Source organism: Pristiophorus japonicus, chromosome 17, assembly GCF_044704955.1.
Source record: "Pristiophorus japonicus isolate sPriJap1 chromosome 17, sPriJap1.hap1, whole genome shotgun sequence".
In the NCBI taxonomy this organism is placed as follows: Eukaryota; Metazoa; Chordata; class Chondrichthyes; family Pristiophoridae; genus Pristiophorus; species Pristiophorus japonicus.
Genome location: NC_091993.1, coordinates 24,387,554 through 24,411,681, shown reverse-complemented (window position 1 = coordinate 24,411,681; position 24,128 = coordinate 24,387,554). Strand labels below are relative to the sequence as shown.

Below are 24,128 nucleotides of genomic sequence, written 5' to 3'. Positions count from 1 at the left end.
AGCGTTGAAATCTCCATTAAATGTTATTTTATTCTTTATATTAATTATTTGAATTCAATTAAATCCGACAAAAGCTCTCCTAACCACAGGAGAAGACTTGTTTTTTTTCATAGTGTACCAGGAACTTTGCTCCAGTGCCAATCCAATCAGCTGTGGCTCAGTGGGCAGCACTCTCGCCTCTGAATCAGAACGTTGTGGGTTCAAGACCCACTCCAGGAACTTGCATGCAAAATCTAGGCTGACACTCCAGTGCTGCGGTGCCATTTTTTGGATGAGACGTTAAACTGAGACCCTGTCTGCTCTCTCAGGTGGATGTAAAAGATCCCATGGCACTATTTGAAGAAGAGCAGAGGTGTTCTCCCTGGTGTCCTGGCCGATATTTATCCCTCAACCGACATGATCTGGGCATTTATTTTATTGTGGGAGCTTGCTGCGTGCAAATTGGCTGCTGCATTTCCTACACTGACTGCACTTCAAAAAGTACTTCATTGGCTGGAAAGTGCTTTGGGGCGTCCTGAAAGGTGCTATAGAAATGCAAGTGTTTTTTTCTTTCAAACTGTTTTCAGTGATGTTGGTTGAGGGATAAATATTGGCTAGGACACCGGGGATAACTCCCCTGCTCTTCTTCGAAATAGTGCCGTGGGATCTTTTATGTCCACTTGCGAGAGCAGACAGGGCCTCAGTTTAATGTCTTAAAACTTAAGTCATTCAGGGAAAAGACTAGTGATTGATAGGGTAGATGCTGAGAGGATGTTTCCCCTGGCTGGCATGTCTAGAACCAGGGGGCACAGTCTCAGGATAAGGGGGTCGGCCATTTAAGACTGAGATGAGGAGTAATTTATTCACTCAGAGGTTTGTAAATCTTTGGAATGCTCTGCACCAGAGAGCTGTGGATGCTGAGTCTCTGAATATATTCAAGGCTGAGATTTTTGGAGTCGAGAGGAATCAAGGGATATGGAGATTGGGCGGGAAAGTAGAGTTGAGATCGATGATCAGCCATGATCTTATTGAGTGGCGGAGCAGGCTCGAGGGGCTGTATGGCCCACTCCTGCTCCTATTTCTTATGTTCTTATGTTCTGATCCCTGTGTGTTGGCCATGTTCTGTTTAATGGGGAAGGAACAGTAAACGCAAGGTATTAGAAATACAGAAAGTCTGAAGCTGCTACCTGGCTGTTGTTTGGTTGCTTGCCAGTGATGAATGGATGTGCCCGAGGGCTGATGGGGGTCTCACTGTCGGGGGTTCCTTTCTGTTGCAGTGATTCCGAAGGTTACCAAGCACTTGCTGTCGAACCCCGTGTTTACCTGCATCGTGCTTGCCGCCTGCATGGAGATCGCGGTGGTCGCCGGATTCGCTGCTTTCCTCGGCAAATACCTCGAGCAGCAGTTCAACCTGTCCGCCTCCTCCGCCAATCAGCTTCTGGGTAAGTGAGAGCACTGTGCTAGGCCGTGATGCTTTGTACCCCTATAGCCGAGAGCTGACTGCTGCTTATATTAGGGAGGAGTGTCTAACCTGTTCTGTTACCTTCCTCTGCCACATTACAACAGTGGCTACACTCCAAAAGTACTTCATTGGCTGTAAAGCGCTTTGAGACATCCAGTGGTCGTGAAAGGCGCTATATAAATGTAAGTCTTTCTTTAAAATAAACAAGGAAGGAGATATATTGGGAAACGCATATTAACTGGGGGTGGGGGGAGGTGGTTAACACTTCCAGAATAGAATAAATATCTGTTAAAATAGGAGCTAAGGAGTGTTTTAAGAACGTTACAGGCCTGTTCACTAATTATTGGCAACAGTCATTTCTCGCCTCATGTCTTTGTGGTTGCACGACTGACAGTTTAAAAGTGTGAAGAATCACAATAGTGACTCACATGTGGAAGCCCGTGAAACGCCCTCACTTTAAAAAAACATTCGTTCCGGGATGGAGGCGTCACTGACAAGGCCAGCATTTATTGCCCATCCCTAATTGCCCCTTGAGAAGGTGGTGGTGAGCCGCCTTCTTGAACTGCTGCAGTCCGTGTGGTGAAGGTGCTCCCACAGTGCTGTTAGGGAGGGAGTTCCGGGATTTTGACCCAGCGACGATGAAGGAACGGCCGATATATTTCCAAGTCAGGATGGTGTGTAATTTGGAGGGGAACGTGGAGGTGGTGGTGTTCTCATACGCCTGCTGCCCTTATCCTTCTAGGTGGTAGAGTTCTTGGGTTTGGGAGGTGCTGCCGAAGAAGCCTTGGCGAGTTGCTGCAGTGCATCTTGTAGATGGTACACACTGCAGCCACGGTGCGCCAGTGGTGGAGGGAGTGAATGTTTAAGGTGGTGGATGGGATGCTGATCAAGCGGGCTGCTTTGTCCTGGATGGTGTTGAGCTTCTTGAGTGTTGTTGGAGCTGCACTCATCCAGGCAAGTGGAGAGTATTCCATCACATTCCTGACTTGTGCCTTGTAGATGGTGGAAAGACTTTGGGGAGTCAGGAGGCGAGACACTCGTGTCCATTCTAGCGCTACAAGCCAGTGAGGAAGATGTGAACAGTTGCCCACATTCCCGGATGGAAGGACCCTTGCAGCCACTGTCTCAGGTCTGGACATGGTTTCAAAATGCCAGCATGATGCCACCTGGAGCAGGCTGGCATGGAGCATAAACACCGGCATAACATAGTTGGGCCGAACGGCCTGTTTCTGTGCTGCAAGTCATTCCTTCTTACCTTCACATCCGATGCTAACCAGATGATCTGTTTTTAGTGATGTTGATTGAGGATTAAACGTCGGCCAGGACACCTGGGGATAACTCCCCTGCTCTTCTTCGAAATAGTACCATGGGATCTTTTACCTCCACCTGAGAGCAGACAGGGCCCTCGGTAATTCCATGTAACTCCCGCTGGCTCCTGACTTGGATCTGTGCTCCAGGTGATTCTAAAGTGACGTCAGGCGAGAAAGGGCAGGTCGAACAGTTCAAAGGTCAAGCAGCTCAATTAAAATGAGGATTTCTAGGATATAAAAGTGGTGCTTGTAGCAGTCGTCTCTCAAGTGGGTTTAATCAAGCGTGGTAACTGTGTTAGTTTAAATTTAGGATGAAGCAAATGTCTCCTGTGTATTAATTATGGAGATCAATGAGTAGATAGGATTATGCAGCTTTAATATGTATGCACTGATATTTATGTTCCATCAGCTCCATGATGGAACAGCTACGTGAATGTAAATCAGTATCAGAGCAGTGGGAAGCATTCAAGGAGGAGATCCGGAGGGTTCCAAGCAATTATGTTCCCTTAAAGAAAAAGGGTGGGACTAACAAATCTAGAGCCTTCTGGATGTCAACGGGCATACAGGGTAGCATAAAGAAAAACAAAGAGGCCTTTGACAGATACCAAGGGCTCAATACTGCAAAAAGCCCAGAGCAGCATAGAAAGCGCAGGGGTGAAATTAAAAAGAAAATTAGGAAAGCAAAGAGAGAGCATGAAAATATTTTGACACATAAAATCAAGGAAAACCCAAAGATTTTTTATAAATACATTAAGATCAAGAGGATAACTAAAGAAAGAGTAGGGTCTATTAGAGACCATAAAGGTCAGCATGATCATCATCATAGGCAGTCCCTCGAAATCGAGGAAGACTTGCTTCCACTCCAAAAGTGAGTTCTCAGGTGACTGAACAGTCCAATACAGGAATTACAGTCTCTGTCACAGGTGGGACAGACAGTGGTTGAAGGAAAGGGTGGGTGGGACAGGTTTGCCGCACGCTCCTTCCGCTGCCTGCGCTTGTTTTCTGCATGCTCTCGGCGACGAGACTCGCGGTGCTCAGCGCCCTCCCGGATGCTCTTCCTCCACTTCGGGCGGTCTTTGGCCAGGGACTCCCAGGTGTCGGTGGGAATGTTGCACTTTATCAGGGAGGCTTTGAGGGTGTCCTTGTAACGTTGCCTCTGCCCACCTGGGGCTCGCTTGCCGTGTAGGAGTTCCGAGTAGAGCGCTTGCTTTGGGAGTCTCGTGTCTGGCATGCAAGCAGTGTGGCCCGCCCAACAGAGCTGGTCGAGTGTGGTCAGTGCTTCGATGCTGGGGATATTGGCCTGGTCGAGGACGCTGACATTGGTGCATCTGTCCTCCCAGTGGATTTGTAGGATCTTGCGGAGACATCGTTGGTGGTATTTCTCCAGCGCTTTGAGGTATCTGCTGTATATAGTCCACGTCTCTGACCCATACAGGAGGATGGGTATCACTACAGCCCTGGCCTTCCTTCCTTCCTCCGGCGTCGTTCTCGCCTCCCCCCCCGACCGCTGATCCCACTCAATGGCGGAGTCTCTGTCGAGCGCATGGTGAGCACAATGGCTGTGGCCACTCTGACCTCTCCTCCTTCCACGAAGTGGATCTCTGGCCATCCCAATGCCTGCCCTCAGTCAGGAGCTGATAGCTATGAGAGGGAAGCATTTCCTCCAATCCCCACAGCTCGGTTTTCTCACCATCTTACCGAAGGGTGCTGCTCAGTGCCGAGCTTACGGCTCGCATGCCGCCGTAGGCAACCATAAAGGTAATGTGTGTGGAAGCGGAAGACGTGAATATGAATCTGAATACTTTGCGTCTGTTTTCACAAAAGAGAGGGATGCTGCAAACATTGCAATGTGGGAGGAGTGTTAAATATTAGATGAAATAATCAGTGAGAGGGAAAGTATTAAGGGGTTTAGCAGCTTTGAAAGTGGATAAATCCCCAGGCCCGGATGAAATGTTTCCCAGGCTGTTAAGAGAAGCAAAAGAGGAAATAGCAGAGGCTCTGACCATCATTTTCCAATCCTCTCTGGCTACAGGTGTGGTGCCGGAAGACTGGAGGACTGCTAATGTTGTACCTTTCATTTTACACACTCCTCCTTCCATGCTGTAAATTTCTATGATTCTGTGCTGGCTCAGCTGGTAAATGTGCTGCCAATTGTTTGATGGGGCTGTACAGAGGATCCAGTTCAATTCCTGGTCTGTGCTGAACTAGCTGTGGGTACCAGTTGGCCTCAGTGCCATTTAGGAATCATGCTCTGGAATTCTGTCCCCAAACGACACCACCTCTCTCTCTTTTCCTTGGGAACACTCAGCCAGGGTTCCTGTCCCTGATCGTTATCCGATCTCCCATCTTATTCATTTCACCCTGGTATGGCCCCCATCTTTGCTCCCCGCTGTGACTCAGTGGGTAGCACCCTCGCCTCTGAGTCAGAAGGTTGTGGGTTCAAGTCCCACTCCAGGGACTTAATCATAAAAAATCTAGGCTGACATTCCCAGTGCGGTGCTGAGGGAGTGCTGCACTGTTGGAGGTGCCGTCTTTTGGACGAGACGTTAACCCGAGGCCCTGTCTGCTCTCTCAGGTGGATGTAAAAGATCCCATGACATTATTTTGAAGAAGAGCAGGGGAGTTATCCCCGGTGTCCTGGCCAATATTTATCGCTCAATCAACATAACAAAAGTAGATTTTCTGGTCATTATCACATTGCTGTTTGTGGGGACTTGCTGTGCACAAATTGGCTGCCGCATTTCCTACATTACAACAGTGACTACACTGCAAAAGTAGTTAATTGGCCGTAAAATGCTTTGAGACATCCGGTGGTGGTGAAAGGCACTATATAAATGCAAGTCTTTTTTCCTTTTCATGTTCAAAGGGCACAGATTTGAGCACATTTGGCAAACAACTGGTTTAGCCATCCATCGCCAGACTTGGCTGGAACACATCAAGTGCTATCGGGCCTCACTCTCCTCTACCAAAACCGTCAACTGCTCCAGTGTTATCCTAGGGAGCAAAGATAACTCTCTTGCCCACCTTATCTCCCAACATCTCCAATTTTAAATTCTCATCCTCATAGTTAAACTGCAACTATTTGTACTGCACTTTTTTTGACAGACATGTGACAAGCCCCACCCCGTCAAGCTCTACCCCAACCCCCCCCCTCCCTCAGCCAAGCCCGAATCATTCCCTCTACGTGGTGCCGAGGAGCAGGACCTGCGGCTCCGACTTTCTTCGCCCGCTCAGGCCCTGGCCCTCTCCCCTCCTCGATGGACTCTTTCTCCTCCACTCCACCCCAGCCCCTCCCTTCTGCACCCCCCCCCCCTCCCCCCCGGCAGTCCTGGGGCTGAAAGAGGGGCTGGGGCGGGGGAGAGAAACAGGTGAAGGGAAATCCGATCACGTTCTTCCAGCCCCCTACAAGGGATTTCGTTGGAGTGGACAATATCCAGAAGTCACGACACTGTCACTATTCACTTCATACCCAATAAACCTGTTAACAATCCATACATAATGCCTACCCCATCTGTGGTAGGGTCGGCAGGGTGTGAAGGATGCACTTGTGCTGGGGTAAGGCAATTCGGCTGGGGGAGGCATGCATGGACTGGGGTAAGGCACTTCAGCTGGGGGTGGCATGCACGGACTAGGGTAAGGCACTTTGGCTGGTCCTTGCTGTCTTCTGGGGAGCTCTGTCCTCTGTCACTTCAGGAAGTCAAAGTGGATCGAGTCACAATTTGCCAAGTCAGTGAGACCTTGGGATGGGCAGTTCCAGTTACACATTCCTGTGAAACTTCAGGGTGTGGCTTATCCTCCAAGGGGACCAGAGACAAAGGGTGGAGCATGGTGGCCATTTTTGCAGTACAAATAAGCACATCTATATTTAATTCCCTCTATGGCCTCTCTGTAAGCTGCTCCAGCTCCACACCCTCCCAAGAACACTGCTTTCCTTTGCTTATGGGCTCTTGTGCGCCCCACCATTGGTGGCCATGCCTTCAGCCATCAGGACCCCAGTGCTCTGGAATTCCCTCCCTAAACCCTGCCGCCTTGCTCTCTTCCTTTAAAACCCTCCTTAAAATCAGTTTCTTGTACCAGGTTTTTGGTTACCCCGTCTAATATGTGGCTCGGTGTTGATTTTTGTCTGATTACAACTATGTGAATCACCTTGAGATGTAAAGCTATTATATAAATTGTTATATTAGTAGTAGTAGTAGTAGTAGTAGTAGGAGGAGGAGGAGGAGAGCATTTAACAATGTGGAGAAGAAAAAATTGGAGGGGTTCAGGGGGCAGGGGGAGGGCAACAGAAAAAAATCAAAGAGAGGCAGAACATGCTTGTCTTAGATTGGGTGCAATGAAGGTTTACTAGATTGATTCCTGGGATGGGAGAGTTGTCCTATGAGGAGAGATTGAGTAGAATGGGCCTATATACTCTGGAGTTTAGAAGACAGCGATGATCTCATTGAAACATATAAAATTCTTCGAGGGTAGATGCTGAGAGGCTGTTTCCCCCGGCTGGAGAGATTAGAACCAGGGGGCTTTGACTCAGGATTAGGGGTTGGTTATTTAGGACTGAGATGAGGAGGAATTTCTTCACTGAGAGGGTTGTGAATCTTTGGAAGTCTCTACCCCAGAGGGCTGTGGATGGGGTGTCGATGAGTATCCAGTGGAGGGGCCGGGGGGGGGGGGAGAAATTGTCCCGGAGGTTTGGGGGACACTGTCTCGGCTGCGGCACGCCCTGGCTTGGCACGCGACCGGCGATGATGTCATCATTGTGCGCGCTGACCCCTTTTTGCACCCCACGGGGGAAATTGCCCCGTGGCCGTGAGGCTGGCGGACATCTGCCACTGGGGCTCCCCTTAAAGAGAGGGCCTTTAGCAGCCCGGGCCACCATTTTTATTTGGCGGCCATCACGCAGCCCAGTGCTTCGTTTTGGGTGGCGGTTTGCTGACCCAGTCGATTGCCTCCCTGTGGCCCAATGGTGGCCACTAAAGGGCCTGCAGAGTGCACAGCGGTCCTCCCATTTAATTGGGGGGGGGGGGTTGTAACACGCCAGCGCGATGTGCAGCATTGGCATAGCGCTGGCCTGTTCCACGCAGTGCTGGGCTGCCGCCCCGGGAATGCCCCTCAAAGGAAGCAGAGTCCCGGAGACAGCGATCCGCTTCCTTTGAGGAGTGCCCGGCCCAATTCCACATCGGGGGTGGGACCTCTGGGCCTGGTGCAGGAAGTCCCGGCCCCAGGTTACCGCCCCCCAATCAGGGCCACGGGTAATTTCGGGGCCCAAGTCTCGAGATTGGGACTTGAACCCACAACCTTCTGACTCAGGCCAGAGTGTGACCCACTGAGTCACAGCTGACACTAAGTGATGGGAAGCATCGACCCTGGCTGGTTGTCCTTCCTCTTCCTAGCCCAGGGTCACCGAGACCAGGTCTAGTGTCCCAACCAACACCACAGAGACGTAGAGAACGCCTTAAATCAGTAATGAAGGTGCGGACAGGTGTGAGCTTGACAAGTGTCCCTCTTCCCCACTCCCATTGGTGGACACTTGCTGTCTGGGATCACAACACAAATGTAGCCACTTGTGTGGGATACCAGAGGGCAGAGGGCAGTCACAGACTGTGGATCATCACCGTTTGAACATATGCAAAGCAGGGCGGGAAAGGACCACTCAATCCATTCTGCGACCCCCATCCAGACATGGTGGAGCCACACACACCATAAGAACATAAGAAATAGGAGCAGGAGTCGGCCATTTGGCCCCTCGAGCCTGCTGCACCATTCAATATCATGGCTGATCTGATCATGGACTCAGCTCCACTTCCCTGCCCACTCCCCATAACCCTTTACTCCCTTATCGTTCAAAAATCTGTCTATTTCCGCCTTAAATATATTCAATGACCCAGCCTCCACAGCAATCTGGGGCAGAGAATTCCACAGGTTTATAACCCTCTGGGAGAAGAAATTTCTCCTCATCTCAGTTTTAATCATCCCCCCCCCCAAGTCACAGGAGCTCTTGGTAGACCATTCTGCAAATAATCTGCACTGGGAGTAATAAGTCTCTACTTATCTGTAGGATAACTCCACGAGGCCTAGTGCTGTGCTTGAACTACTGTGACCTTAGTCTCTTTATTGTAACTGCAGAGTGCCTTCACTGCGTGGTGACCAACCTTTTATAAAGCTCCTGCCTGGGCCTCCCACAGTTGCACCCTCTAGTGGTACCAGTATAGTATATACACAAAGTTTACATATATGACAGGGAGTGCTTGACATTTGATTGGTGTATGAAAAGTAAAAAAAAAAGTGTTCTATCAAAGTAGAGAAATCTGTTTGAGCAATTGATATTCAACCCAATGCTGGTTCAATAATGCCAGTCCCAATTGATGGTCATTGCGTATAAAGTTCGGAATGATGGTTTGTTGCGGTATGTTCTTCCTGTGGTTTAGCTGGTCGCGCTTCCAGCTTGGAGTCAGAACATTGTAATTTAAGCCCTACTCCAAGATTTAAAGCAAATAAATTAGATTGACACTCCATTGCAGTACTGAGAGCTGCATTGCCAGAGATGCTTCCATCAGACGAGACATCAATCTATCTATTTAGGTGGATGTTAAGAATCCGAAGGCAGTACTTGAAGAACAGGGACTTCTCCTGTTGTCCTAGCCAACATTCCTCTCTCCACCAATACCACTGAAAAGCTCATTAACCCCACTGCTTTTTATGGGATGTCATTGGTACAGAATGGCTGCTGCATTTGCCTATACATAGGCACTGCTCTTCAAAACTAACTCATTTTGTGACATGCTTGGCGAGGTTTTGATCTAACAGTGGTTTTATTTTGATTGCTTCCCTGTGAAGCATCATGTGACAGCTTTAACGTTAAAGGCGCTGTATAAATGCAGGTTGCTGTTGTTGTATGTAATAGATAACCTGTCGGCCGACGGTCTCATTTCACACGCGTGCTTCTCTCCATCCCACAGGAATGACAGCAATTCCCTGTGCATGTCTGGGCATCTTCCTCGGAGGGCTCCTGGTGAAAAAGCTCAGCCTGACAGCCCTTGGTGCCATTAGAATGGCCATGTTGGTTAACCTGGTGTCCACCACCTGCTACATCTCCTTCCTCTTCCTGGGATGTGACACCGGGCCCATCGCAGGGATCACGGTTCCTTATGGAAACACGTGAGTACAACTATTTTAAGTTGCACCTGGAAATCAAGTGCCTCCTGATTAAAGGGGGCTCTAAACTAACACATTGAACAAATTAAACTTTTGACGGTTGTCATGTATGTATACTTGGTGTTACTAGCCACCGGGGGACGCCACTTTCGGAGGTCATTGGGCTGTTCGCACGTGTGCACGGGCCAGGTATATAAAGCAAGCCATGTAATGTGGGCATCTTGGGCCCGAATAAAGTTGAGCCAGGTTTGCACCCGAGTGAGTTTACAGTTTTCAGTCTATCGAGTTATTACATACATAGCAACGGTAATCTTAAATCAAATTAAAATTTGGTTGTCGGGGATGATGATGCACTCCAGTCCCTCCGGTGCCCACTTCTCATGGAAGACTGCGAGCGTACCGGTGGACACCGCGTGCTCCATCTCCAGGGACACCCTGGCTCAGATGTAACCACGGAAGAGAGGCAGGCAGTAACACGCAAGTACAACATCTTTAAATTGTGAAACCGATTGTGATGAGCCAAGGCACATTGTTAGGCCTGGTGATTTGGGAGTGGGTGTGGTAGGGGGGCCAGCAGTTTTGTTCTATTTTTCCCAGATTCGGGTAAAAAAAAACAGGTACAATTGTTCTGAGAGAAAATCCGTGCTTTACAATCAGTGGCCTCCTCTATTTTTGTGGAGCTGTTGGGTTGAGAGTGGCTTAGCCAGTCACGTGATGGTCACAAGACTCAATAAAACCCCAGCCAGTTGGGTTCGGGGGATGAGGCAGGTGGTTGTGAGCCTGGTGGATAAACTAGTAATGTGTAATGTGATTGTTAACCTTTTGCTAATAAACCAACTAGTTCTTAATAGCAATGTGTTGCTATGAATTCTTAAGCAATGAACCCATGAAGCAAATACATTACAGTAGGGGAGTGCGTTTGTTAGCTGAGGAGCAAGAGAAGATCAAGAACCAGCAGTTGTCCCAATAAAATAGCGAGACGCGAATTGCCCCTTTTTATAAAAAGAGCTATTACTGCCTCAAAAAGGCAGCAATGGTGCGGAAAGCTCTCATCGCTCGGTCAACATGGAGGGGCCAACAATTTTCTAAATTGCTCTCCTTTATTTTTGGAGCGGTGCACGGGACCAATACCCTGGCCATCTTCCCATCCTGCCAACAGGCAGCCCGGCACCCACTCTCGGGTACCGGGTCGCTGGCCCGGTCAAAACCCTCCCTGCTGGCCCAGTGAGTGCCACTAAACTGGCTGCAGAGCTCGCAGTGGCCCTCCCCTTTCACTGAACTTCGGCTCCTTGAGATTAAAGACAGGCAAATTGGAGACTGCCCCGTCCCTTTTAGTCCTGACTGTCACCTCCATCACTCTATCCCACTACCTCAACAATAATTGCATTTATATAATGCCTTTAATGTGGAAAAAGCATCCCAAGGAGCTACACAGGAATAATCAGACAAAAATGAATGCCAAAGAAGTCGGAGGGTTGACCATACCATTGGTCAATCTGGTGGAATTTAAGGAGGGTCTTAAAGGAGGAGAAGAATCTGGAGAGTTGGAATGGGTTTAGGGAGGGAAATCCAGAGTGTAGGGCCTGGATGGCTGCCAGTAGTGGGGCAAAGGTAACAAGGGTGCACACAATGCCAGGTGGAATGGAGAGCTGTGGCAGGGTTGAGGGGTGAGGGCGGTTATCGGGCCGGAAGTTACAGAGACAGCGAGGAATGAAGCCATGTAGGGATTGAATGTAATATCTCCAAGTTTGCAGATGACACTAAGCTGGGTGGCAGCGTGAGCTGTGAGGAGGACACTAGGAGGCGGCAGGGTGACTTGGACAGGTTAGGTGAGTGGGCAAATGCATGGCAGATGCAGTATAATGTCGATAAATGTGAGGTTATCCACTTTGGTGGCAAAAACAGGAAGGCAGAATATTATCTGAATGGTGACAGATTAGGAAAAGGGAAGGTGCAACGAGACCTGGGTGTCATGTTACATTAGTCATTGGAAGTTGGCATGCAGGTATAGCAGGCGGCGAAGGCAGCAAATGGCATGTTGGCCTTCATAGCGAGAGGATGAGAGTATAGGAGCAGGGAGGTCTTACTGCAGTTGTACCAAGCCTTGGTGAGGCCACACCTTGAATATTTGTACAGTTTTGGTCTCCTAATCTGAAGGACATTCTTGCTATTGAGGGATTGCAGCAAAGGTTCACCAGACTGATTCCCGGAATGGCAGGACTGACATATGAAGAAAGACTGCATCGACTAGGCTTATATTCACTGGAATTTAGAAGAATGAGAGGGGATCTCATAAAAACATAACATTCTGACAGGATTGGACAGGTTAGATACAGGAAGAATGTTCCCGGTGTTGGGGAAGTCCAGAACCAGGGGTCACAGTCTAAGGATAAGGGGTAAGCCATTTAGGACCGAGATGAGGAGAAACTTCTTCACTCAGAGAATTGTGAACCTGTGGAATTCTCTACCACAGAAAGTTGTTGAGGCCAGTTCGTTAGATATATTCAAAAGGGAGTTAGATGGGACCCTTACGGCTAAAGGGATCAAGGGGTATGGAGAGAAAGCAGGAATGGGGTACTGAGGTTGCATGATCAGCTATGATCATATTGAATGGTGGTGCATATTGAAGGGCCGAATGGTCTACTCCTGCACCTATTTTCTATGTTTCTATGTTTAAACACAAGGATGAGAATCTTAAATGGGAGGTGTCGGGGGAGGGGGCGACTGGGAGCCAATGTAGGTGAGCAAGGGCATCTTCCTTCCCTAAATCACAATGGAGGCTGTACTGCTTAAACCAAAAGAATGTCACACCTGTAACAGAGCGTCCCCTAGTGGATTACTGCTCCCCCTAGTGGACTACTCTGGCAATGCAACTACTGATGTAAATAACAATCGTGTGGCATGGTCACATGATGACCGTTGTGTGTTCAGAGCCATCTTGTGTCGAGTGTGTTTGTTGGTGTTGTCGTAAGAATACATCACATACCTAAATAACTGGAAGGTTGTTGGATTTTTCTGCTTTATTTTGCAGCTCAGATTTGGACCCTTATGCTCCCTGCAACAGTGATTGCGACTGCAAGACAGCAGCTTATAATCCTGTGTGTGGATCCGATGGAATCACCTATTTATCTTCATGTTTCGCTGGCTGCTCCAACACGGTAAGAGTTAGTGTACGTAACACGGAGCACGGCAGGTGGAGCCGGTCTCCAAAGTGCAGGTTTTGGGGCCAGTAGAAATTGAAAGCTAGTAAGCCCACACGATGGGACTGCCTCATCCATTGCTTTTAACTGAAGACTCGATAGAATGGATCAGGTAGGGCGCCATGCTGGTTCCAGGGGTGCCACGCCTCCTTATAACCCCGACCTGCAGCTGCCGTTTTCTCGTAAGTCGGGCGCTATGCTGAAACTAGCGTGGCAAGAGCAGCCACAGGTTGGGGATATAAGGAGGACCCACTTCAAGATACAGCGCGAGCCGTTCCAGGAGGGAGATGGCTTCGACGAGGGTGATATCACCAAAACCCAGGTCGCCGATTGGAGTGTGGGCAGGAACTTTGGTGGGGCCGAGGTACAGCAGCAGTGCGGCGAACGATCGGGGCGGAGGAGCGGAGAGAGGAGTTCAGGCTCCAGCAGCGATGTGATCGGGGCCCAGGAGAGGCAAGAATTCAAGGCTCAGAAGAGCCCAGGGCCCAGGGGCAGCACGTGCCAGCCCACACTGCGATATGTGGGCGCACTAGGTCTGTGCAGCAGAGCTTGGTCTCCAGTTAGTCTTGGGTAATCCTTGCCACTGGACCAAGACCGAGCTCTGTCAAGCCCGTGTGGTGGCTGGTGTGCAACAGCCGTCACATGTTAAAAGAATCCACGCACAGGCATCTTCCACCCTTCAACATGTAGTTCGGGACCTGGAATATCAGGTCCTTCATTGAAACACCTGTGAACTCATTCTTTTTTGGTGTGGATAAGAGGGACTGCCTAATACTATACTATACTATACTACTAAATAGAATGAAGCTAGCTGAAAAATAACACACTAAGGGACAATGGAGAGACACCAGTAACATTACAAGTGGTAACTTGTGTATCTGTAAAGCATGCACTCCCATGTTCCGCCACCAGGGAGCGCATCCCCTGAAGTCCCAAGGGATCCCAGCATCTTTTGGGAGCACTGTACATAAGCCGGCCCCTAAGGCCTGTTACTCACTCTGGAGTGTCTTAATAAAGACCGAGGTCACTGTTACTTTAACCTCCCTGTGTGCAGTCTCATCTGTGTTAGGAACACAATAGTAACTTGTCGAACTCAGATTCATAGAAATTTACAGCACGGAAGGAGGCCATTTCGACCCATCGTGTCCGTGCCGGCCGACAAAGAGCTATCCAGCCTAATCCCACTTTCCAGCTCTTGGTCCATAAGCCCTGTAAGTTACGACACTTCAATTGCACATCCAAGTACTATTTAAATGTGGTGAGGGTTTCTGTCTCTACCACCCTTTCAGGCAGTGAGTTCCAGACCCCCACCACCCTCTGGGTGAAAAACATTCCCCTCAAATCCCCTCTAAACCTCCGACCAATTACTTGAAATCTATGTCCTCTGGTTGTTGACCCCTCTGCTAAAGGAAATAGGTCCTTCCTATCCACTATCTGGGCCCCTCATAATTGTATACACCTCAATCACATCTCCCCTCAGCCTCCTCTGTTCTAAAGAAAACAAACCCAGCCTATTCAATCTTTCCTCATAACTAAAATTCTCCAATCCAGGCAACATCCTCGTAAACCTCCTCTGTACCCTCTCTAGTGCAATCACATCTTTCCTGTAGTGTGGTGACCAGAACTGCATGCAGTACTCTAGCTGTGGCCTAACTATGGGGCAATTCAGGTTTGCTATTATCTGGAGTGGATTTGCTTGTCTCCATGATGTTGCTAATGGGTGGTCTGTTCACCAGGACCACAGCTATAGTGTTTTGCTGTTAAAATTGAACTTTGTTTAATCTGGCCTATCCTTTTAAGATCACACCTCAAGTATTCTTGTGGGGTTCCAGGTAAATGTAGCTGCTTTTGAATTCCTGAAGTCAAATAGGAGGACAGTTATAACTCTTTATATATTTCAAGCTCCAGGCAGAAGTACCTGGTTCTTTAAGGTGGCTTTGCATCTGTAATATGTGTGACATTCAGACTGTGAAAAACGTATCCTGACCTACATTGCATTCCGGTTAAGCAACGCCTCGATTTCAACATTCTCATCCTTATTTTCAAATCCCTCCACGGCCTCGCCCCTCCCTATCTCTAATCTCCTCCAGCCCCACAACCCCAGAGATGTCTGCACTCCTCGAACTCTGCACTCTTGAGCATCCCTGATTATATTCGCTCAACCATTGGTGGCCGTGCCTTCTGTTCCCCAACTCTGGAACTCCCTACCTAAACCTCTCTGCCTCTCTAACTCTCTTTCCTCCTTCAAGACGCTCCTTAAAATCTACCTCTTTGACCAAGCTTTTGGTCACCTAAGCTAATTTCTACTTGTGGCTCAGTGTCAAATTTTTTATCGCATAATACTCCTGTGAAGCGATTTGAGACATTTTCTACATTAAAGGCGCTATATAAATACAAGTTGCTGTTGTTGTTGATGCAAAAACGTACAAGGTTTTATTTGGTTAATTGCCTTTCAGATGAGACGTTAAACGAAGGCCCCATCTGCTCTCTCAGGTGGATGTAAACGATCCCATGATAATCAAAGCTGTCCTGGCCAATATTTATCCCTATGCCAACATCACTAAAAAATATATGATCTGGTCAATATCTCATTGCTGTTTGTGGGAGCTTGCTGTGCACAAATTGGCTGCCATGTTTCCCACATGACAACAGTGACTACACTTCAGAAGTACTTAATTGGGTGTGAAGGGCTTTGGGACGTCCTGAGGTCATGAAAGGCGCTATAGAAATGCAAGTCTTTCTTTTACTACATTGCTATTTTATGCATTTAATGGGAAGCTAGATTAGTAGATGAAGGAGAAAGGGATAGAAAAACATGCTGATAGGGTGAGATGAAGTAATTAGAGTGGGGGTAGACTTGTGTGGAGCATAAACACCGACCGAATGGCCTGTTTGTGTCTTCTGTAAATTCTATGTAACAGAGGTGTTACTCTGTTCAAAACAGTCGGTTATTGCCCACTATAAAATAAATGGATAAAATAATATTAATCCTTCCTGTGTTATTATACACATTACTTTCCAAACTATACGGTAGCATGGTAGTTACTGGACCAGTAATCCAGAGATCTGGACTAATAATCCAGAGACATGAGTTCAAATCCCCACCATGGCAGCTGGGGAATTTAAATTCAGTTAATTAAATAAATATGACATTTTTAAAAAGCTAGCACCATAAAACGACCGTCTCAAGGGCAATAAAGGATGGGCAATAAATGCTGATGCCCACATCCCAGGAACCAATAAATTTTAAATAAAATGCTTTGGTCTCCCAAGGTTAAGAACAAAAAAGAAATTGAGTAAAAAATGTCAGACAGAGGCACTGGCTTTGCTACCTGAATGGATCAAGTTACAATGGACGCTTATAAAACAAAATCTCATCCTGGTCTATTTTTATGCACAGATGAGATTTTATTCATAACACTGGGTGTCTGGGGCACCCCTGGCTGTCAGTTTGTCTCAGTGGGCTGATATTCATTTGTGATTATAAGATTATATTTGCACGTTATCAGAAAATGAATGAGACGTTTTATATTAAATTGCAGCTGGATGAAACCTTGACATGAATAAATTATTCTCTGTCTCTAAGTATCATTAACTGAAATACTTCATTTTCATCCTCGCTGCCTGCTTCAGACAGTAGACGGTACGTTGTTGATAATACAATGCATTAGTATTCTGCACCATGCAGGCTTGCTGATTGGACAAGGTCAATTGTTAAAGGATGTCAACTCCTGGTATCTAAGCTGAATGATCATCTCAGAATTATGCCGAGATGCTGCTAACCATCATTCTGCCTATTGTACGCTAGATGTTACCAAACGGAGACATTTTCATTCCTGGAGTTTTGCAGTAACAACATCCTGGTGGTCACCATTGATCAGAAATTTAACAGGATCAGCCACATAAATACTGTGGCAACAAGAACAGGTCAAAGGCTAGGTATTCTGCGGCAAGTGTCTCGTCTCCTGACTCTCCAAAGCCTTTCCACCATCTGCAAGGCACAAGTCAGGAGTACGATGGAATACTCTCCACTTGCCCGGATGAGTGCAGCTCCAACACTCAAGGACAAAACAGCCCACTTGATTGGCACCCCATCCACCACCTTAAACATTCACTCTCTCCACCACCAGTGCACCGTGGCTGCAGTGTGTACCATCTACAAGATGCACTGCAACAACTCGCCAAGACTTCTTCAGCAGCACCTCCCAAACCCGCGACCTCTACCACCTAGCAGGCGCATGGTAACACCACCACCTCTAAGATCCCCTCCAAGTCACACACCATCCTAACTTGGAAATATATCACCATTCCTTCATCGTCGCTGGGTCAAATTTCTGGAACTCCCTCCCTCCCTAACAGCACTGTGGGAGTACTTTCACCACACGGACTGCAGTGGTTCAAGAAGGCGGCTCATCACCATCTTCTCAAGAGCAATTAGAGATGGGCAATAAATGCCGACCTTGCCAGTGACCCCCACATCCCATGAACGAATAAAAAAAAAACATTGCATTTATATAGCGCCTTTAACATAGTAAAACATCCCAAGGTACTTCACAAGAGTGTAATCGGACAAATTGATTAAACAGACTAATAAAAAACAAAAGGAGACTTGTATTTATATAGCGCCTTTCAAAACCTCGATGTCCTAATGCGCTTTACTGCCAATGAAGTACTTTTTTGAAGTGTAGTCACTGTTGTAACACGGCAGCCAATTCGCACACAGCAGGCTCCCACAAACATTGAGATAATGACCAGATAATTTGTTTTAGCAATGTTGGTTGAGGGATAAATATTGGCCAGTTAAAGTTTGTATTTTCTTTGTAACATTTTGTGCTGCTCGAGGTGAAGGACATCAGCGTGAGGAATAGGACACTCTCCCTTTTCAGGCACCCAGTGTCAGTATCAAGTCCAGGTCAGGTGTGGCATTGTGTCAACAGAGTCACACTCCCTTCTGCATCTCTCCAATGTCAAGCTCCCTCTATTGTCTGCACTTCAGAAGGACACCTCCTGTTGCCTTCCATTTTCCATTTCCCACAATAGCCTGCCTGAGATTGTATAATGTTTATAATAACATTTGCATATTTATGGCACCTTATCATGGCAAAGCATCTCATTCAATGAATTACAATTGATTACATTTTGTGGCCAATTTAATGCCAAATTAGGAACATTGGAACAAGAGTAGGTCATTCATCTTTCAAACCTGTTCTGCCATTCAGTTAAATCATAGCTAATCTGCATCTATCTGACTTGGTTTCATGACCCTTAATACCCTTCCCAAACAAAAATCATTCAATCCCTGTTTTGACATTTTCAATTGACCCTCAGCCTCAATAGCTTTTGGAGGAGAGTTTTCCAGATTTTCACTATCCTTTGTGTGAAGAAGAAGTGCTTCCTGACCTCACCTCTGAATGGTCGCGCTCTAATTTTAAGGTTAAGGCCCCTTGTTCTGAAACCAGAGGAAATAGTTTCTTTAAATCTACCTTATTGATCATCTTAAACACCTCAATTAGATCACCTCTCATCTTCTATATTCAATCCCACTCGGAACCAGATTGAGTTTAGGAAACAGATTGAGACTGAGAACCAGATTGAGACGGTCTGAATCACTTCATTTCGGACCTTGGCAGCAAGCAGAGAGAAGAGTTTGGATTGGAACTCAGATCCTCGAGGGAAAAAGACAGGTTCTAATTTGCCAAGCAAATGATCCTTTGACCTGTTTAGTTGACAATGATTTTGCTCAGATTGTTTTTTAATGTTATTTGAAGATCTACTCTATAATTATTTAGGGTAAAGAGATATCATGACGAACGATGGCAGCTTACATAATTAATGACTATTCGCTATTGAAGGCTATTATTTCCGTGTCTCAGCCAGTGACAGCTTCATAATGGGTTACGTGTAAAGGAGAACATGCAATAAGTTCAGCTGAATGGCTCTCCTTTGTTGCGTGGATCTGAGTGTGTCTCTTGTTGGGTAAACCTACGGGAGGGTGCCATGAGTCGCAGAGAATCATTGCCAACTTGCCATTCCAACTGTTATTCCGGCTTTTGATAAAAGGTCAAGAAAATGCATTTCTAATAAACTCATCTTCACACTTTCCATAATCTTTTATTGAAAAAAATGATCAGTGGCTGAAGGATAGACGATGATAATGTAGAGAGAGTCCTCAGTTTCCTAAAATACACAGATAGTCTACAGCTTCCTGTTATGTACATGGGGGCCTGCCATTCCCTATAAAGTACACAGGGTTAGGAATTGGACCTGGTTGCACCTGCCTTCCGGGCAGACAATGGGGTCGAAAAGGACCAATTTCGCGAGGCTATGTCCCACATCTCAAAGATACAGCAACAACTTGCATTTATGTCGCACCTTTAACGTAGTAAAACATCCCAAGGCGCTTCACAGGAGCATAATTAAACAAAATTCGACCACATGAGGAGATATTAGGATGGATGACCAAAAGCTTGGTCAAAGAGCCAGGTTTTAAGGAGCATCTTAAAAGGAGGAGCTGTAGAGGGGCGGAAAGGATATGGAAGGGGAATTCGAGTATGTAGGGCCTGAAATGAATGCGGCCCTGCATTAGGTCAAACGATTTTTCAGGCAGCTCTGTTGGCCAACTAAAATAAGCATTCGGCCCCTTGCATATGATAATGAGGTACTTTGTGTCTGTTTTAGGATCCCTTCCTGAAATTGGACTGCCTGAGAGTAATCAAACAGCCGCCAATATTTTTTTTAAACACAGTTTCACGTAGAGCCAGGAGGAGAGGGAGTGTTTCTTCCAGGTCCTGCCGCAGACCGTGAGTGTACCCTCCCACCCCCTACCCACAATCCCGGTCCCAACCCCTGCCTCTCGCCAGCACTTACCTGAGAGCCAGCGAGGCAAGCGGCCCAAAATCGGTAAGGGGAAAGCGACAGTCTGCCTCTCCAGGTGTGATGGATGCCAGCAGCTCACCTAAATCAGGTCCAAGGACCAATTTCAAGCCAGCCTCGGGCATCCCGGTTCAGCCATGTGTGTCTTCACTTATGTCACAGTATCAGCCGTGGCTCAGTGGGCAGTACCCTCGCCTGAGTCAGAAGGTTGTGGGTTCACCTCCCAATCGAGGGACTTGAGCACAAAAATCTAGGCTGACACTCCAGTACAGTGCTGAGGGAGCGCTGCACTGTCGGAGGTGCCGTCTTTTGGATGAGACGTTAAATGGAGGCCCTATCTGCTCTCAGGTGGATGTAAAAGATCCCATGGCAGTATTTCGAGAAGAGCAGGGGAGTTATCCCCGGTGGCCTTGCCAATATTTATCCCTCAATCAACATAACAAAAAACAGATTATCTGGTCATTATCACATTGCTGTTTGTGGGAGCTTGCTGTGCGCAAATTGGCTACCGTGTTTCCTACATTACAACAGCGACTACACTTCAAAAGTACTTCATTGCCTGTTAAGTGCTTTGAGACATCTGGTGGTCATGAAAGATGCTATATAAATGCAAGTCTTTTATGTGCCGGCAAACAGGCCATCATTAATTGTTTCCCCCACGGAGCCTGCTGTTCTCTGCGATGTCCCTATAAATAAAGCCTGGTCACTGCTGGGATAGCTGTTTGCCACCAGGGACAGCAGTGAAAGACTCACTGCGTAGGCTTACGCTTGTCTGAGCAAGCAGTGGGCTGCTGGCACCTGGATCCCTGTCAGAGTCAATGCCTTTGCTGGAGAGGAGAACAAAGCGATGAGGTTTCAGAATTCAGGAACAAGCTCGACTTTTCCCTTTGTTGTTACTTCGATCTTTCAGGAAAGCTGCAAGAAAATAATGATAGGGTTTGTGCTGTGACTGAATCCTCCCACACAACCATAAACCTGTCTTGGCAACGATCTTCCACACTTACCGTTCGTGTTTTATTTCATAAGTGTTGTGTCACTTAAACACTGCGCTCCAACCTGCCGAGGTATCTGTGCTCCTCCAATTCTGGCCTCTTGCACGTCCTCGATTTTAATCGCTCCACCAATTTGGCCACGGCTTCAGCTGCCTGGGCGCTAAGCTCCTGAATTCCCTCCCTAAACCTCTCTGCCTCTCTACCTCTTCTCTCTCTTCTCCTTCAAGACGCTCTTTAAAACCTACTTCTTTGGCCAAGCTTTCGCTCACCTGGCCCAACATCTCCTCACGTGGCTCGGTGTCAAAGTTTGCTTGATGATGCTCGCATGAAACGCCTTGGGTTGTTTTACGACGTTAAAAGGTGCTGTATAGATGCAAGTTGTTTTTGTTGAATAATCATGAATCACGATCTCTCTCTCTCTAATTCTGTATTTCTCCATTCATGTGTTAGGAGGAAATCAATCACTGGGCAGCAGATCTCCCCGTGATTGGGCAGTTCCAGATCCAGTCAGATGTTGGAGCCTCTGTTAAAACAAACACTAACTCTCTGCCATGATCTTGGCTTCTGCCCAGTAGTGTGTTCTGCATGAACGGGAGCTTTATTCTCAAAACCACTAACAGATTTTGAAAATATTTATTAGTTGATCACCAACGCTCATCGGGGTTCAAATTTCTGCCCATTGCCATTTGACCGGTCTCAGCTCATTGGAAGTGGTCACCTTGCCCGAACGCAACTTGCTCCACAAAACAAGCATAAAAAAATGTAGGCTAACACTGCAGTGCAGTGCTGAGGGAGTGCTGCACTATCGGAGGTGCCGTCTTTCAGATGAGACGTTAAACCGAGGCCCCATCTGCTCTCAGGTGGACGGGAAAGATCCCCATGGCACTATTTTAAAGAAGAGCTGGGGAATTATCCCCGGGGCCCTGGCCAATATTTATCCCTCAACCAACATATACAAAAAAAAACAGATCACCTGGTCATCATCACATTGCTGTTTGTGGGAGCTTGCTGCGTGCAAATCGGCTGCCGCATTTCCCACATTACAACAGTGACTACACTTCAAAAGTGCTTCATTGGCTGTAAAGTGCTTTGAGACGTCCGGTGGTCGTGAAAGCGCTATATAAATCCAAGTCTTTCATTCCTTCTCTGCCTCTAGGCCTTTCTATGAACCCGTGAACTAATTCCATGATCCCAGCCCACACAATCAATCTCACTCTCTTTCTCTGTTCCCCGTCATTTCATTCATATCCCCCCCCCCCCCACACACACACACACACACTATGCAAGAAACCATAGCTGGGAAGTGCAGAAGTGTTGTCAATAACTGGAGCCATTGTATTCGATAGATGCATTTGCTCAAGGCAGGCCTCAGCCACTTGGGGTGGGATTGGTAGTAAACAGAAAAGATTTGGCACATGATTGGCGAATAACAAAAAGAGAAGAGAAAAACAGTCAAAGCGTTAGGAAGAAGAAAATTGACAAATTGATGAACTAAACGTGGGCAACAGGTTGAACATATCTGACGGACACAAGTTTATCGTAAGAAATATTTTTACATGGACATTGGGGATGCACTTTGAAGAAAAAGTTCCTCCCCCAAAGACATTCCTGCCTCTTGAATCCTGTAGGATTCCTCAGGAGATAGGGACAAGGTGCAAAGATGGTTCCGAATGTCAGGAATTTAAGAAAGGAAGAAAGAATAAGGAAGTTTGGCTTTTTTGGAAAAGAGGCTCTTTGAGGTGAAGTTTTCAACGATATGTTAAAATTACGAAGGCGTAGGCTTCAAATACCAGGGGACTCAAGATAAAAATGACGAGGTATTAAGAAAGAAGGGAAGTTGGGAAATGTTTTGACCCAAAGGGTTATAGAGGTGTGGAGCGAGTTACCAGCGAAGAACTTTGAAGCAAACAATTTCAATGGGATCAAGAGTGAAATCAACTATGTTTCTGGGGGAGCGTGGTCATTGAGCAGTATAATGAAGAAGGTGGGTTGCTCGATCAAAAACAGATAGGCTCGTTGGGGGGTACTGGACTTTTCTTGTTCGCAAACGTCCTTACACGCTCTTAAACCCTGATTGTTTGGGTAAAGCCCACCCGGTGACCTGGACTATCCACAGGGCTTTCCTTGCAGTAGTTATTCCAAATCACTTGGATTTGTGGCCCGCATAAGAAGATCACATCTAAAGAGATTGGTGCGCTCTGCAAAAGGCCTCTCACAGACAGAAAGGCCGAGTTTGGATAGCTCAAGCTTCTTTTGTTACCCGCTGTGATTATATGTTTGCAGAATCTCACCGCCTGTGCTTGTCTGAACATCGGCCCCATCAAGAACGCCACAGTGATCCCTGGCAAGTGTCCAAGCCCAGGCTGTCAAGAGGCTTTCCTGATCTTCATGTGCGTGATGTGCGTTTGCAGTCTCATCGGAGCCATGGCCCAGACACCGGCCATCATTATACTCATCAGGTAGGCCTCACTGCGCCACGCCACGTGACACAAGCTGAAACTGCTAGCCGACTGATTTATACGAATACAATTAGCTGTCGTTGCCCCAATGGCCTAGCGGGAAAAGCACCACTGCTTGGTGTAGTACTAAACCAGATTCATCCCTGGGATGAGAGGATTCTCCTGTGAGGAGAGATTGAGTAGAATGGGCTTATACTCTCTGGAGTTTAGAAGAATGAGAGGTGATCTCGTTGAAATATAATGGCTAAAAATTCACTGACCTTACGGCTGTTTTTTGAGCAAAATTTCACCATGTTTCGCGAAAAACCGGTCAGTGGGAAATTCAGAGACGTCTTGCGGCAACGTTTTTTAAATACCGCTGGGGAATGGACACGCCACTGTGCAAGATTCAAAATATAACTTTCGCCAAAAATTTGGCTCAGCGCACACCTATATTTAGAATGAAAAAAACCACCAGGGAAAAACCTGCGTTGCAGTCCTTAGAGCAACGGTAAGTAATATGTCCTTACTATACAGTATAAATGCACACAAGGCCCATAATTGAGAGAAGGTCACTCTGACCACTAACCTTTATTAGCCAGCACTGAAGTGAAGAAGGTGGGTGGAGCTTCCCCTTTTATACCTGAAAGTCCAGGTTAGGAGTGTCTCCCACAAGTTCACCACCTAGTGGTCAGTATTCTCATGGTGTACAACTTAGGTCCAGT

General features: G+C 47.1%; 1 protein-coding gene across 1 annotated transcript in view; it reads left to right on the top strand.

The window, feature by feature from the left end:
- The window catches only part of LOC139228143 (solute carrier organic anion transporter family member 3A1-like), a 215,057-nt gene that overhangs the window by 175,734 nt on the left and 15,195 nt on the right, over positions 1-24,128 (top strand). Inside the window, exons 5-9 of the mRNA XM_070859332.1 lie at positions 1,257-1,421; positions 9,705-9,903; positions 10,147-10,158; positions 12,932-13,058; positions 23,249-23,424. Of these exons, the coding sequence (XP_070715433.1) occupies positions 1,257-1,421; positions 9,705-9,903; positions 10,147-10,158; positions 12,932-13,058; positions 23,249-23,424 (679 nt within the window). The remainder of the gene's footprint in view (positions 1-1,256; positions 1,422-9,704; positions 9,904-10,146; positions 10,159-12,931; positions 13,059-23,248; positions 23,425-24,128) is intronic.